Source organism: Mustelus asterias, chromosome 5 (assembly GCF_964213995.1).
Source record: "Mustelus asterias chromosome 5, sMusAst1.hap1.1, whole genome shotgun sequence".
In the NCBI taxonomy this organism is placed as follows: domain Eukaryota; kingdom Metazoa; phylum Chordata; class Chondrichthyes; order Carcharhiniformes; family Triakidae; genus Mustelus; species Mustelus asterias.
In genome coordinates this window covers 58,915,720-58,932,340 of record NC_135805.1, presented here as the reverse complement: position 1 = coordinate 58,932,340, position 16,621 = coordinate 58,915,720, and the positions used below count along the sequence as shown (strand labels likewise).

At 39.6% G+C, this 16,621-nt stretch overlaps 1 protein-coding gene across 1 annotated transcript; it reads right to left on the bottom strand.

Moving 5' to 3' along the window:
- Positions 1–7,959: 7,959 nt before the first annotated feature.
- gpr63 (G protein-coupled receptor 63) lies at positions 7,960–10,563 on the bottom strand. The gene has a single exon (XM_078213679.1). The coding sequence runs from the start codon at positions 10,489–10,491 to the stop codon at positions 9,244–9,246; it is 1,248 nt and encodes a 415-aa protein (XP_078069805.1). The 5' UTR covers positions 10,492–10,563; the 3' UTR covers positions 7,960–9,243.
- Between the last annotated feature and the right edge of the window lie 6,058 nt (positions 10,564–16,621).

The following is a 16,621-nucleotide window of genomic DNA, read 5'->3' as shown; positions in this document are numbered from 1 at the left end:
AGATTAGAGGGATTAGCAGAGTAAATATGCGAGGTGACAGGGATAGGGCTGGGGTGGGATTCTTGTCAGTGCAGACTCAATGGGCTGAATGGCCTCCTGCTACTCTGTAGGGATTCTATGATTTCTATGAAAAGAGTAAGCACTCTTAACAGTAATTGTCAATAGCTGCCACTTAAAATAGTTAATTTTTGGTGCCGAAGAGGTTGCGTGTGGTGCCACATTATTCCACTAATGTGGCATTGCATTGCTGAAGTAACATGGGAGTTTGTACATTTTCCCAGTGTCTGTGTGAGTATACATGTTTCCAGCACATAATTCCTTTTAACAGTCTACACCCAAAACATCCACTGTATTTTTTCATGCGGTTCATACAGGGTGTTTTTTAAGCTTTGTTCTCACTTAAGATTTCTGGCAATGTCAGTTCTTTTTCCTTTTTAATAGGGATATTATTGTTTGCTGATATTATTTATTGGATGTGGCCACAGATCATTCAAATATTTTGGAGACAGATTATGTGTGACAGAATCCATTAAATTTAAAAGGAATACCATTTGTCTTTTTTAAAAAAGTATATATTTGTTTAGCAGCTCTCATTTAAGTTTAAGAAGAGTTCAAGAAGTTGAATTTCCTCTGTACCAATGTATCACCAAAAGATTTTGAGTGGTATATCTGACATCGATACAATCAACAGTTATTCTAAAGATGACAGTAAGAGGTCAGACCAGACCATGTGGTAGCGAATTGGCACACAAGACTCATTTGGGAATATGTTTAAAGGTTCAGGTTTGTCTTGTTAGTACAGGAAAAGTGCTTTTGTTCTTCAATGTTCCAAATGTAATTAATGTAAATCTATTTATGTATTTAACACTATGCACTTATCTCTTCACTATTCAATAAAATGGACTACCTGCTTATAGCCCAAGCTACAATTTGATATAATATTTATTTTTTGACCTCAAGTCAAAAAAATCACTTTGGGTCATGTGGCCGATTCAGTCAGATGGAATATCGTAGCAAACATTTATTGTTTGACCCCTAGTTCATTACATAGATATTGAATAGGTGAAAGTCACATATGAAGTCACTTGTGAGGGTAAACTCAAGGAAAATATCAAGTGCAAAATCTCAAAATCATAAAAAATGTGCACAGATTAGATTCTGCATGTGATGCTCCAAAGTTTTGGCGGAAGCCAGATTTGACCAGTGGATGTGGCAGATATAACCCAGCTGCACATTATCCACCACTAGATTGTAAATGGTAGGTCCTACATGAAACACAACAAAGAGCCATCATGATATCTAATGGACTGTTAGGTCATATCCAGAAGTTACACTGGCACATAATACTACTGCACTGTCAGGGCAGAAGATTGTATGCACCTTCCAGTCAACAAAAATGAGCCAGATGAGTTTTTACAATAAACAGTGACAGTTTTCATGGTCACTATTACTGAGCCTAGCTCCCAATTCCAGATTCATTAATCTGGCTGCCGTGGTGGGATTTGAACTCATGCCCCCGGAACATTAGCCTCGTCCTCTGGATTACAAATAGAGTAAAATCATCAATATATCACCCTGCCTCCCACATGGACAACAATTAGAGGCTGTGAGATCCTCAAATGATTACGTTGAAAGGAATGTTTGTAGAGCATCATGTTACAACTCTCAAATCCTTTTATATAATGAATTAAATTTCACAATTATTATGCAAGTAAGATAATAAATCATGAGCAATCATTTTCAAACATGCAAAAAATGCTAATTGTAATTTAAAGTTTTAGTTAAACCAGAATCTATTTGTAGTTTATAAAGCAGTTTCTTTTTGTTCTCCACTACTCATGTTGTACTCTTTTCTAAAAATTGATTCTACTTCCTTTCCTGCTACAGTGGCATTCTTTTGTATTACAAATGATAAAAATATCTATAACTGTGTTTTATGCTAGAAAAATACATTTTACAGTAAATATACTTTTTTAAAGAATCACATAACTGCCTGACAGCCGTAGTTCAGTGTTAGCAGTCTCATGTCTGAGTCTTGTGATTTTTTATAATTTATTTTGCATAAAATTGATTGTAAAATTTGCCTCAATTCAGCCTTCAGTGAGTTGATTTTAATAAACCATTAATAAGCAGCCCAATATCTTCAATAATGGTTTAAGCCTCCATACTAGAGACTTGAGAGTACATATTCTAGGTTGAGACTTCAGTGCAGTACTAAGGATGTTTGCCCTCTCAGATGGATGTAAAAGAAAAGAAGAGCAGGGGCATTTTTCTCCCATGTCCTGGCCAATATTTATTCCTTAACTAATACTTAAAGCAAATAATATCATTTGTTTCATTGCCGTTTGTGGGACCTTTCTGAGCACACGTTGGCTGCCATGTTTTCCACATTATAGCTGTAAATACACTTCAGAAGTATTTCCTGAGTTGTAAAGCACTTTGAGACATCCTGTGGTCATGACAGGCACTATATAAATGCAGCTTTTGGCAGATGGCATGAAGCTGCGCTGAAAACCTTTACAGCTTAAGTGAAAACAGCATGAGAAGTCACAGACTCCAAAATTAAACCCTGAAAAACTGCAGATTGTGGAATGAATAAAAGTGCTCCTGTAAATTTTTATAGGCACCCAGAAAGATATTTTATGTTAATTTATACAGTTTCCCATCACTAGCATTTGATGGTGACCTTGCAACAATCATCTACCATTACATTCTCTGATTAGATATTATTCATTCCAAGGCACTAAATCAAGTCCGGAAATGAGCTGGATGCATACAATAGTTTATGTAAAAGGCATTTGTCGCAAAAAGATTTTGATTTCACAGCAGACCTTCATTTTGTCAAAAAGCTTGGTTAGCTCAGTTGTTTGGATGGCTGGTTTGTGATGCACAGTGACGCTAACAGTGTGGGTTCAATTCCCATACCTGCTGAGGTCATTTATGAAGGCCCCACATTCTTAACCTTGCCCCTCACCTGAGGTGTTGTGATCTTCAGGTTAAATCACCATCAGTCAAATGGTCATTTGGGATTATGGCGACATTACCTTTACCTTTTACTGGCATGGCCACTTCAGTCTTCAAAGCCTTGCAGAAACTGAAAACTGTTTTTACAAATTTCCTGTTGTGATGCAACCTCATTGCCGTAAATAATTATAAGTACATCAAGTCAGAGAAGCAATTAACTAATTGCTTAATGCTTATTGAAATGTATTACTTAGTTCTGACAATTTCAGAAACTCTGACGGCTGCTTTAAATCTATTTGTGTTCTATGTTGTGTCGCCTGCAATTTTTCAGGCCCTTATTCTCTTTCTTGTTGCCAGGATGTCCCAAGTCACATCACAGCCTGTTTGATTAGCCATTACAATCTAGCAGGTAAAATGCAGCAGCCAATTTACACACAGCAAAGCCCCACAAACAGGAATGAATTGCCAGTTAGTCTGGTTTTTGTGGCCAAAATGTTAGTCTGGATACTGGGATATTTTCCTGCTCCTCTTCGAGTAAAAACATGGGACTCAAGAATGTAGACAAAACCTCATCTGAAAAACAGGATATGCAGCAATCCAGTGCCCTAAGTTATGACAACCTAGAGCAGTGCTTGAATTCATGACTTTCTAACTCAGGTGAGAGGATGGTCACTGAGCTGAAATAGCAGTCCGTACTTCTTGACGTTCTTCCCTTCTTGCCCATAAATATCTTATTTCCCGACTGCATTTGTAACCAAGTGTTTCAGTTACTTTATACTGACAAAAGTCGAGCTGCCAAAAAAGAAGCAACTTGCATTCACCACCTCAAAACATCTCAAAGCACTATACAGAGAGTTAAGTACTTGTTGTAATGCAGAAGGTCCAGTCTATTGTCTCAGTTCACTCCTCTTAATCTTTAGAAAGCTGATTTTAATGGTACGAAGTAATTTAGAATAATCTTGATGCTAAATTGCAAGGTGCTGCCACAGCCAATTGACCTGTTGACCAATAACTCCTGAGGGCACGACTTCTTAATTTGTCCATAGCGAATCATGGCTGCGGGCAGGTTGGCATGGAGCGAGTCAGCTTCACGCTGACTTTGCAGTCGGATGGAGGGTTGAGGGGGGAAGGGGTGCCAGCCTAGACTTTTCAATGAGGCCATTACAGAGATCTGTGGCCTCATGAAACAAAGACTCAGACGTTGTAGCCCAGCCAGGACTGCATTGCCTGTGACAGTAAAGGTCACAACAACGCTGAATCTTTATATTATTAAATCTTCTACTGGCTGCCAAAGGACACACATATCACATTCCTGCAAACAGGTCTTTACAGCTCTAAGGATTGTAGGGAATAACTACGTATCATTCCCTATTGCCATTGAAGACCATAGGCAAAGAGCTCTAAAATTAAATCAGATTTCCTTTTGTCTAGGAAGCCACTGGTATATGGCCATCTAAGACCCTTATTTAAACTTGGAGGCTTTTAGGAACAGGAAGGGCTTCTATTCATTCAATGTAAAGGCCATTTACGACCACCGGCAATGACTTGGTGAAACTAAAATCACTAGGCAAACTGCAGACTGACAAGTTTTCAATAGACTTCATCCTAGAGTCTTAAAAGAGGTAGCTAATGAGATAATGGATGCATTGATATCAATTTTCCAGAGTTCCCTAGGTTTGGAAAGGTTCCATCAGACTGGAAAGTAGCAAATGTAACCCCTCTAATTCAAGAAAGGCGGGAAATAGAAAACAGGAAACCATAGGCCAGTTATCTTGATGTCTCCTTTGGGGAAGGTGTTAGAATGGATCATTAAAGAGGTTATAGCGAGGCACTTAGAAAAACTCAAGGTGACCAGGAAGAGTCAGCATTGTTTTGTGAAATCATACTTAACAAATTCATTGGAGTTCTTAAACTATGTTGCTCCTTCAAAGGGGAACTTGTAAACATACTGTACTTGGGTTTCCAGAAGTAATTTGATCGGGTGCCACATCAAAGCTTATTGCAGAATATTAAAAACCTCATGGTATGGGGTAATATATTTGATGGATAGAAGATTGGATTACTGGCAGACACGATAGTATACAGAAATAGATCTTTGCCTGATTGGCAGGACGTGATGAGTGGAATCCCACAGGGGTTTCAACCTTTTACAATTTACATCAGTGACTTAGATGATAGGAGCGAAAGCATGGTAGCTAAAGTTGCAGATGACACAAAGAGATAGAAAAGTATGTTGTGAAGACAAAGAGTTTGCAGATAGATATAGATATCTGGCAGTTGGAGTACATTGCAGGAAAGTGTGAAGTTCACTTTGGCAGGAAGTATAAAAATGCAGAGTATTACTTAAAACAAGTGCAAAATTCTGAGGTACAGAAAGATCATGAGTGCATGAGTCACAAGAAGTTGGTAAACATGTAATAAAGGAAACTAATGGGATCTTGGCCTTTATTATGAGGGAATAAACATAAAAGTAAGGACGTTGTGCTTCAGTTAAATATGACATTGGTGAGACCCACATCTCAAATCTTGATGCAGTTCAGGTCTTCCTATTTGAAAGAGGATGTAAATGCGTTGGAGGCAGTTCAAAGGATCTTTACAATATTGATCGAATGAATAACTTGTCTCATGAGAAAAGCTTGGACGGACTGCGCTTGTTTCCACTGGAGTATAGAAGAATGAGGAGTGACTTGATTAAAGTATTTAAAATTGTTTTAAAAAAGTAAAGATTTAAAATTACTCTTAATAGGATAGAGACGAGGAGGGATTCTTTCTCTCAGAGGATTGTGCACTTTGGAACTCTCTGCCTCAGAAGGCAATGGGGAAGGGGTTGTTGAATATTTTAAAAGCAGAGGTAGATAAATTCTTGTTAGGAAAGGAAATCAAAGGTTGGGGGTTGGGGGGGTGGGGGGGGGGGGCAGGGGGAGGAGATAGGAATGTAGAATTTGCAATACAAAAAGGATCTCGGAGGAGCCAGTCTTCCCGGTGAAGTGTGGGAGAATTCAGAGAGAATCTAACAGGCTCCAAAATAATTGTGGTTGAATTGTGAACTGAACCCAGCGGGAATCTCACCAGTTTTCCTGCTGGAGATAACACTTAAAAATCTTTTGGGAGAATCTCATTACAACCTTGTCTAAACATGGGCTAAAGGACTAAATATGCAAGAGGAAAAGTAAGTGTGATTATCCTTGACATCAAGGCAACTTTTGACTGTGTGGCATCAAGGAGCCCGAGCAAACTGAAGTCAATGGGAGACAGGGTGAAAACTTCTCATTGATTGAAAAGTCATACCTTGCGCAAAGGAAGATGGTTGGTGTTTGTTGGAGGCCAATCATCTCAGCCCCAGGACACTGCTGTCGAAGTTCTTCAGGGTGGTGTCCTAGATACAACCATCTTCAGCTTCATCAATGACCTTACCACATCATAGGAGTGGCAATGTTCGTTGGTGATTGCAGAATGTACAGTACCATTTGCAACTCATCAGATACTGAATCAGTTCATGCCCATATGCGACAAGACTTGGACAACATCTGAAGGGCAGCAGACACTTGGGAAAACCACCACCTGCAATTCCCTTCCAAGTAACACACCATATTACCCTGTAACTATATTGCCTTTCTTTCACTGTTACAGGATCAAAAACCTGGAACTTCCTCTCTAACAGCACTATAGAAGTATTTTCACTTCACAGACTGCAGACATTGAAGGCGGCAACTCAAAACTACCTTCTCAAGGGCAGTTTGCAATGAACAAATATTCCAGCAATATTTGCATCCTATGAATGAATTTAAAAGACATACTTCTAAAAATGACTTCCAGGCAGCCTTTTGTACAAGGACACCAACAGTTTATTTCCAGATAAGCTGGCAAGAGTCATCCAGACTTGAAACGTCAACTCTGTTCTCTCTCCACAGATGCTGTCAGGCCTACTGAGATTTTCCAGCGTTTTCGGTTTTTGCTTCTGGCAATTCACTTAGCTGGAGCTCTTCAGCCATACTTATTGGCTTCTTTGATGGGGGTGGGAAAGGGTAGAAGATGCACACCCAAGATGTTCTCATTGCCTACCACAAACTATTCAAATGACTGGATCCCCAACTGACCGGGATAACTGGCAGTTACAGCATTGTATCAAAAACTGAAATTCAGAGTGGGAATGCCACAACAATTTTCATGATCTTGTATTTCAATTTACAACTTCCATGGCATTCTTGTTGACACTTTATAACAAAATACTGAGCAAGGGGTTATTGATAGAGCAATCCTACCCAGAAAGCTCAGAAATTGAATCCAAGCCTTGTCCAGAAACCCTAAGGCTTGGCCTGAGTCAAATTTTCAACTTGGTTACAATCTCTAAGAAGTTTACAATTACTTCAACTTGATTATACAATGTGTAAATAGTCAGAGTTCTCTCTTTTTATGAGAGCTCCCATTTCGGTACTGTCAGCTATGGTTCAGTGATGGTAGTGAATTCTGCATCAGACTACTGTGCATTCAAATCCCACCCCATAGGTGAGCGCAGAACTCAGGCTGACACTGTAGTGCAGTATTGAAGGTGTGCTGCACTGTTGGGGGCACCGTCTTTGAGATGAGAAGTGAAATGAAGGTCTTGGTTGTTGTCTCAGGTAGACGTGAACAATTTCACAGCACCAGTTAAAGAAAAGCAAGGGAGTGTTGTCCATTGTCCTGGCCAATATTTATTTCTCAACCAACTTCAGTAAAACAGATTATCTGGTCATTACCATGTAGCACTTTGTGGAAATTGAATGCCAAGTTTCGCTACAATACAACACTGATGACAGTTTAATGTACTCCATTGGCTGCAAAGTGCTTTGAGATGTCCAGAGATCATGAATGGTCCTATATAAATGCAAATCTTTTAATTTTTTTAATGTCTGTTTTTTGTCGAGAAATATGATATCTGGCTCTGATTTATCCTTGTTCATCAAATGATCAAGGATAAATAGCTAGCAAAGACAAATCAGAAATCAGTTTGGAACATTAGGTTTATATATACATGCAGACAAAAAACAATTATATAAATGGTCTTTTGAAACGTAACAAATGTATAGTTAGGATCACACAGAAACCAAATGAATTATACAAAAAATAAAAATGACTTGATTACATTCAGTACAAAAATAATTACCAAAGCACTGCCTTCACTTTTAATCAAATGACAATAATTTCTAACTGCACACAGAGTATTTGTACTTCTGAAACATAGCAAAAACAGATAAATCATTTAGCATCATTTAAAATAGTGGTGCATCAAGCATAATCTTGGAAGTCAAAGATCTAAATTACTACAGAGGATAAATTAAAAACGTCCAGTACAATATTCACTAATATTAATCTTCTTTGCTCTCCTTATCCAAATGCAAGACACGTATTAATCCAAGATTCTGTTTTACAGCTTATGAGAGAGTACATTCATTTTTTAATTAATTACTGGTATTTAAACAAATGTACAGAGCCACAGGATATTTCAGCAAAGTTAACCAAACCAGAATCGAGCACCAACTAATTCTTAGTAACAAATTCATTATTCCCTGAGTATGCATATATTTTAACATCCTGTATGAACCATGTTAGCAATGGAATTACTCATTCAAGCTGTCCTACGTAAAACTAGCATTATACACAAAAATAAAGTTATTTTTATGAGTTACAATGGAAACAAGTTGAAAAACAATGTTTCATTAGCTATCACTTTTTGTTAAACATCAATTCTCAATTACACAGCAGCGAATCAAATGAGCTTTGCCATTAAAAAACTTCATAAACTGAGCATTTCTTGGTTCTTCCAGGAGGAAAACACAAAAATAATAAAAGTAATTAGTATATAGTGCTCATTTTCATCCGTAGTTAGCCTGAGAGGACAATTGTGCTTAATTCATTTTGTTAATGAAGGTCAGTTCCATTTAGTGGTCAGAACACAAAACACAGAATTGCACATTCTCACTAAAGTTAGCAGCATCAAACCAAATGGACGACAATTCACAAGCTGTGAAGCAGAGCCTGACTGATGTTTACAAAGTATCCAAAAAGTATACAAATTGCACAGGCAATATTTTCAAATTTACATTGTAAAAACATTAATTCACTACTTAAAACAATTGTTTTCAGCTACAGAGAATGTAACTACATCTGTATTTAAAATGTGTATCAGGTGTTTTTAAGCAGAAGGAAACTTTGGGGGAAATATTCCACACAAAACAATCGCAAGTCATGTGATGGCAGTGTCTAAAGAAGATATTAAAAAATATACATAGGTTTTGTACCTTAAACCACAGAGCGATGCTCCCCACAAACGTAAATGGCACTTGGACGAATTCGCCTTCTTGTCCGTCCAGGTAGCTGAGGCAAGAACTTAAAGGTTTTTGGCATCAGCTCTAAGCAAGCATCCCGGAATTTTTTAATCCTCCAATAGTAAATTAATGGGTTGAGTGCAGATTTGAGGTAGCTTAACCAAAGGAGCCACGTGCTTATCTCAAAAAAGTTATCTTTATGATAAAAACTACTGTTGAATGTAGAAACAAGGCTGTATGTGGTGAATGGAGCTGAGCAGAAGGTGAAGACAATGAACAGGATCAGGATGGTGGTGAAGGCACGTGTTTTGAAGCTCATGTCAATGCTTAGCTGGCATGGTCTCTGCAGGCTCATGAGCCCAAGCTTACTTGCTTGGCCCAAACAAATGCTATCTGAGCTGCTATGGATCCGAATGGCATTGTGCCGGACCGTGTTGAGGATACCCATAAAAGAGTAAAGCATTAGCATGAATGGGATGAAGAAGAACACAATTATTATTAGCAGAACGTAAGCCTGATAGCCAGGGTCTGAGGAATACCCAAATACACACTGTGGAGCACGAGATGGCACTGGCAGATGTGGACTACCAACCGCAAGGGGAAAAGCCATACAAAATGATATGCCCCATGAGATGGCAATAAGCAGCTTAGCGCGGTAAGGATTTAATTTATCTTGCCGCTGAACTATAATGAGAAATCGATCAATGCTAATTATAAGCAAGATAACTACTCCTTCTGTCACAAAAAGCCAAAAGAACATGGCAGACACTCTGCAGAAGATATCACCAAAGATCCAGTGGGTGGTGTTAACAGTGATAAGGGCAAAAGGCATATTCATTACAGCAAGCATCATGTCTGCAAAGGCTAAACTTGCCAGGAGGATGTTAATAGCTGACCGCATAGCTGCTTTCTGATAGACCATGAGACAGACAATAAAGTTCCCCAGGAAAGAAATTAAAGCTATTACCACCATTACTGCAGAAAGGAGGACCTGCAGAGGAAGGCCTAAACCCCCATAGTCAGACTGAGAGGGCATTGCTGTGCTATTTTCCATGGAGTTCCCTTCTGTAGTTTTATAAGTAGCAGATCCTTCATTGACAGAGAGTTCCATCTCATTGCGAATTACAGGATGTGCTGTAGAGTTGAAATAGGCATGTTCATAAGTGACAATTGTGCTATTTGATGTTCCTGCATGTGCAGTCAATAGTGGAGAGTAAACCATGGTTATGCTAGGACCATTGGCTAAAGTGTAAAGGTATCATCCTGCGCCATCAAACCAAGTCCGATTAGCGGCAGTCACATACTGGTCGAAATAGCAGTTTCTTCTAAAAGCGGTGCAGTTACCAACTACTGCTGACAGTATCATTGGATTCCACAATTTCACAATCTGGAAAAATAAAGGAGAAAAAAAATCAATCTATTCATGTATCTGTCAAGATGCCTCTTAAATATTGCTATTCTATCTGCTTCAACCACCTCCTCTGGATTCAGTGCATTCCAGGCACTTATCATACTCTTTAAAAAAAAAAAATTGCCTCTCACACCTCCTTTAAACTTATCCCTTTTACCTAAAACTTATGTCCACTAGTAATTGGCATTTCTACCATGGGAAGAAGACCCTGACTATTCTATCCATGTCTCTCATAATTTTATAAACTTCTTTCAGGTCACTCCTCAGCCTTCGACTTTCAAGTGAAAACAAAATATGTTTGTCCAATCTCTCATAGCTAATACCTTCCAAACCAGGCAAAATCCTGGCAAAACTTTTCTGTACCCTCTCCAAAGTCTCCATATCTTCTGGTAGTGTGGCAACCAGAACTGTACGCAATATTCCAAATGTGGCCCAACTAAAGTATAATACAGTTGTAATATAACGTGCCAAATCTTATACTCTATGCCCCAATCAATGAAGTCAAGCATGCCCTATGCCTTCTTGACCATCTTATCCATTTGTGTTACCACTTTCAGGAAACTGTGGACCCGTACACCTAGGTCCCTCTGTATGTTAATGCTTCTAAGGGTTCTGCCATTTACTGTATATTTCCCTCCCGCATTAGGCCTTACAAAATGCATCACCTCATATTTGTCCAGATTAAATTCCATCTGCCATTTTTCCACCCAAAGCTCCAGCCTATCCATATCCTGCTGTATCCTCTGGCAATCTTCCTCACTATCCACAGCTCTTTGTGTCGTCTACAGACTTACTACTCAGTCTACCTACATTCTCCTCTAAATCATTTATATACATTACAGATAACAGGGGTCCCATCACTGATCCCTGTAGAACACCACTCGTCATAGATCTCTAGTCAGAAAAACACCCTTCCACCGCTACTGTCTGTCTTCTATGACCAAGCCAGTTCTGTATCTATCTTATCAGCTCACCGCAGAGCAAACATGACAAAATCTTCTGTATCAGCCTGCTACAAGGAGCCTTGTCAAAGGCCTTGCTTAAGTCCATAAGGACAACATCCACCACCCTGCCCTCATTAATCATCTTTGTCACTTTCTCAAAAACTCAACCAAGTTTAACCCATTATTGCAAGTCACGTCATCACTGAAGTCATATCAACGTCAAAGGACCCTGCTTGGTTACTTTCCTCGGGAAGAGGTGATGATTAGACATTAAATAAATGAACAAGCATATGTTTGGGCCCCTCACAAGGCAAGTAGCAGTCACTGACCACAGCTTGAACTCATTAAATGATAGCTTCATCAGTTGGAGTTGCAGAGTAACCACTGGAACAAATCATCCCTCTGCAACTGTAAATTTACAAATCGTCATACATAAGCTGAATCTTAAAATGCAATATTTTCATTATACAGAATTACCCTGTGTTAATTAAATAGGTTCATAAGAAATCAAGTTTAAGGAGCTCCATGCAGCTTCTGGATTTTCTTGAATTATTTATCAACTGTGGTTTCAAAAGTGTTGTAATCGGCTATCCAATGATCTTTGAAAGAAGCTGGGGATAATAAAAGCTTGCGAGAAAAACTAAGCCCCTCACTGCTCTCACTCTGAAATTAAACAGTGTTTATAAAACACACATTTATTTTCATCAGACGAGTTGGTTATGTATTTGAGAACTGTTAATCTCCGAACCTAAACCTGTACCAAATGCTACTGAAGAATTACAGGAAACAACAATCTGCACTTACACAGCACGCTTAATGTTGTAAAACCTCACAAGGCACTTCACCAGGGCATTACCAAATAATATCTGATACTAAGCCATTATATTAAGGCAGATGGCCATAAAAGAGGAAGCTTTCAAGAAGCATTTTAAAGGAGAATGACAAGTGGAAAAGGTAGAAGGGTTTAGAAGGGGAAGGAATTTGAAAAGGATGGGTTTACAATGCTAATACTTTATATTTCTCAATTAGCAAAGAGATTTGCTAAATTTCTCATTTTAAAAAAGCAAAAGCAGGAAGTTGGTTAAAAAAAAATCCAGAAAGAATCAAGGCCACCACATTTGACATCAAATTCAAATTATTGTTGGATTACATTAATTTTTAATTCCTAAGCATAATTAGAATAAAGATTTTTTAAGTTACAATATTCATAATCTTTCAATTATCAGTACTTAGTATTACTGATAAAGAGATATGTCGAAGCTTCTAGACTTGCACTCCTCAGGACACTCAAGAAGGAGGCCAATGTAATGTGAAAACAACAAATTATACTGTATGAGGAGCGCTGATTAGTTGGTAAATAGACTCTGATTGGTAGAGGTGGTTGGCATGGAGAATGCACTAGGCGATTAACAGTTAACTGATAAGCATTGTTTGTCATTTAAACAAAGTAGTTTGACCTTGATTGGTCAAGGCATTTTGTTGAGGAATGACTCAGCGAATGGCTGTCACTTATCTTGTTTAGTCAAAACAGCAGCAATGTGTGTACGTGTTCTTTATACCTGCAAAGAACAGGGCCCTTTGTATTAACATATATGGCTTCCAGTACACTCAGATGCACCACACTGCAAGCGCAGCTGACAATCTTAAATCGGTTGTCAGCGTAATTCTTAGCACACTGAGGATTATTTAGCAAATGTTGTCCCAATTGCAGAATCACATCTAACATTGGACACTGTGTTTTGACTTTTGCACACATGGGCTGTCTGGGTCTGTACCTAGCCCATTGCGAACAACGGCTGAAGCATGGTGTTTGCTGTGATTCTCCAGTCTTTGGGGTGTGCAGCCTACATATATAGAGGCACTGAAATTCATACATCACATTATTCATTTGTGTGATAGTGAGAATGAGCGGGACTTTATGACGGGATTTTACAGCCTCGCATGGGCAAGATCGTAAAATCCTGCCCAAGGCCGCGGGGTGGGCAAGGTGGCAGAGTTTCGGCCAATGCCTTTTTTGCTTGACAGCAGTTTGATGAAGAACGTCACTCATGTTGCTACTGCATTGTTACAGTGTGAAACAGCTAGCTTCAGCTGTTGCTCAAATTTTTGAGATACCTTGCACTTTCTCAAGTAGCCTAAGGCAAACTGGGCACTTTTCTGGGCTCAAAGTGACATCCATGAGCTTGGTAGGATACACAGCATGAAATGATCTGATTAAGGGAGCCATCATCCCTACGGGATGCCTTTGATGTGCCCTATTTCAACATCAAGCTCGCACGGTGAGCAGGACAATCAGAGTCTACTTGCCATACAATCAGCACTCTCTTCTGATATAATATAAATTGTATTCCCCTTATATTGGTATTCTTGAAAAGTGTCCTGATGAGTGTAAGAAGAAAAGGTTCGGCATGTCTCTTTTTTCAGCAACGCTCAAATTCTGTGCTACCAAGCGACTCCCTGCATTTAATTGTCAGAAAAACGCCCTGTCAATCACTTGAATTGAGTTTTAGTTTAAAGTGGTCATACAATTTGAAATCATTAATTAAAATGAATGCAGGAATACGAGAACTGCAATTGCTGAAATGAACAGCTTCAAGATTTTTAATGAGGCATTTTAATAAGGGGTGGCACGGTAGCACAGGGGTTAGGACCGCTGTTTCACAGCTCCAGGGACATGGGTTCGATTCCCGGTTCGGGTCACTGTCTGTGTGGAGTTTGCACATTCTCCTCGTGTCTGCGTGGGTTTCCTCCGGGTGCTCCGGTTTCCTCCCACAGTCTAAAGATGTGCGGGTTAGGTTGATTGGCCATGCTAAAATTGCCCCTTAGTGTCCTGAGATGCGTAGGTTAGAGGGATTAGTGGGTAAATGTGTAGGGATAAGGGGGTAGGGCCTGGGTGGGATTGTGGTCGGTGCAGACTCGATGGGCCAGATGGCCTCTTTCTGCACTGGAGGGTTTCTATGATTCCTTACCAGTGTCAAAACAGCTAACATTGCAGCTGAATCCAGAAATAGCTCATTGGTGTAGAATAAATACATCACACATTATCTGGTGTTATATCAGATCCTTTGTTAAAAGGAAGTATAAAAGTTTAGAAACGTCTGTATTTCATTAACTTTGGTATATTCCAGAATCATGAGGTGAAAGCATAAATATAGCACCCAGATTGGTCAATTTTATGGAAATGGACTTCCTTGAAATTAGGAAATGTTACAAAGGAGACTTAGCCAGCGGATGGTCAATGTTCCTGATAGGCCTCGAGCCCCTCCTGCCTGCTGAGATGTGGGTCCAACTGAAGACAAAGCCTGTGGAGGGAATCTGCAATCACCCCACCTTCCCCAATCCTGAAATGCCCCATACTGGGGTGACGTGTCTATCGTATTTATTTTTAATTAAGATTGAGGGTGGCACGGTGGCACAGTGGTTAGCACTGCTGCCTCACAGTGCCAGGGACCCGGGTTCGATTCTGGTCTCGGGTCATTATCTGTCTGGAGTTTGCACGTTCTTCCGTATCTGTGTGGGTTTCCTCCGGGTGCTTTGGTTTCCTCCCACAGTCCAAAGATATGCGGGTTAGGTTGATTGGCCATGCTAAATTGACCCTAGTGTCAGGGGATTAACAGGGTAAATATGTGGGGTTATGGGAATAGGACTGTGGTTGGTGCAGACTCGATGGGCTGAACGGCTTCCTTCTGCACTGTATGGATTCTACGATTCTATGATTGGTGTGGGGGAACCTCAAAGCTGAAGCACCCTCCCAATTATTTATTCTCTACTGCAGCTGCTCAGGGCAGAATGCTGTTGTTTGGCCCTTCAGCTTTGAGAGACCGTCCACCACCCTTAATCCTTGGAGTACAAGTACACTTTTCGTAAATCCAAGCCGCACTCTCTCCAAGGCCGATATATACCTCCTAAGGTAATATCTTGAACTTCTCACAACAGATCTAACCATGGCTTCATAGAGCTGAAACATGACCTCCATACCATTGTAACGTAGTCCTCTCGATTTTAATGTTAAGTGCTCCATTAGCCTTGTTGATTTTTTTTTAAATGTGCCTGTTCACATTTTAATGAACTATGAACCTGGATCCCCCCCCCCCCCCCCCCCCCCCAACGACTATATGGACCAAGACCATTGAGGTTTTCATCATTTCATTTCCTGTTCCGTCATTTTTAGATTCCTGGATGACTTCACATTTGCTTACATTGACATCCAATTGCTATACTTTTGTCCGTTCTTAATCTATTAATATTTTTGCAAGTTTATGTTTCCAATACACAGCCTAAAATGTCACCTCTGTGTCATCATTATACCTGGGTACATGGCTTTCTATCCCATAAGTTAAATTATTAATAATTACAGCAAAATTCAGACCCCAACAAAGATGCTTGCGGGATCCCACATCCTGAATTAGAGTACTTGCACATTATCCCTATTGTCTGTCTCCTGCCATATAACCAAGTCAGTTTAGCCAAGTCGATAATTCTTTTGTCTTTAATTTCATGAGCTTTAACTTGAGAAAACAGTCCCTTGTGAGGAACTTTATCAAGTGGTTCTGGAAGTCTATATAAATAGCAATGTAATAAGAGTCTGCCCAACTCTCCAAAAGAGCACCTTACTCAGGCTCACCCTGCGCTATCCCTGCATTTACCATGGTTAATCCACATAACCTACACATCTTTAGACACTAAGGGACAAGTTAGCATAGCCAATCCACCTAACCTGCATGTCAGTGAACTCAGTTGGCTGGATGGCTGGTTCATGATGCAGAGCAATGCCAAAAGGGCAAGCTCAATTCTTGCACAGGCTGAGTTTATTCATGAAGGCCTGCTTTCTCAACCTTGCTTCTCGCGTGAGGTGTGGTGATCCTCAGGTCAAAATCTAAGGATCAAAGGGGAGAGCAGCCTATAGTCATCTGGGACTATGGTGACTTTACTATACTTTTATTTCTTCAAAGAACTCTAATAAATTGGTTAAACATGATTTCATTTTCATAAAACCA

Bases quoted from the DNA above. Each gene is read 5' to 3' on its own strand.
- gpr63 (XM_078213679.1), bottom strand. From the start codon at position 10,491: ATGGTTTACTCTCCACTATTGACTGCACATGCAGGAACATCAAATAGC.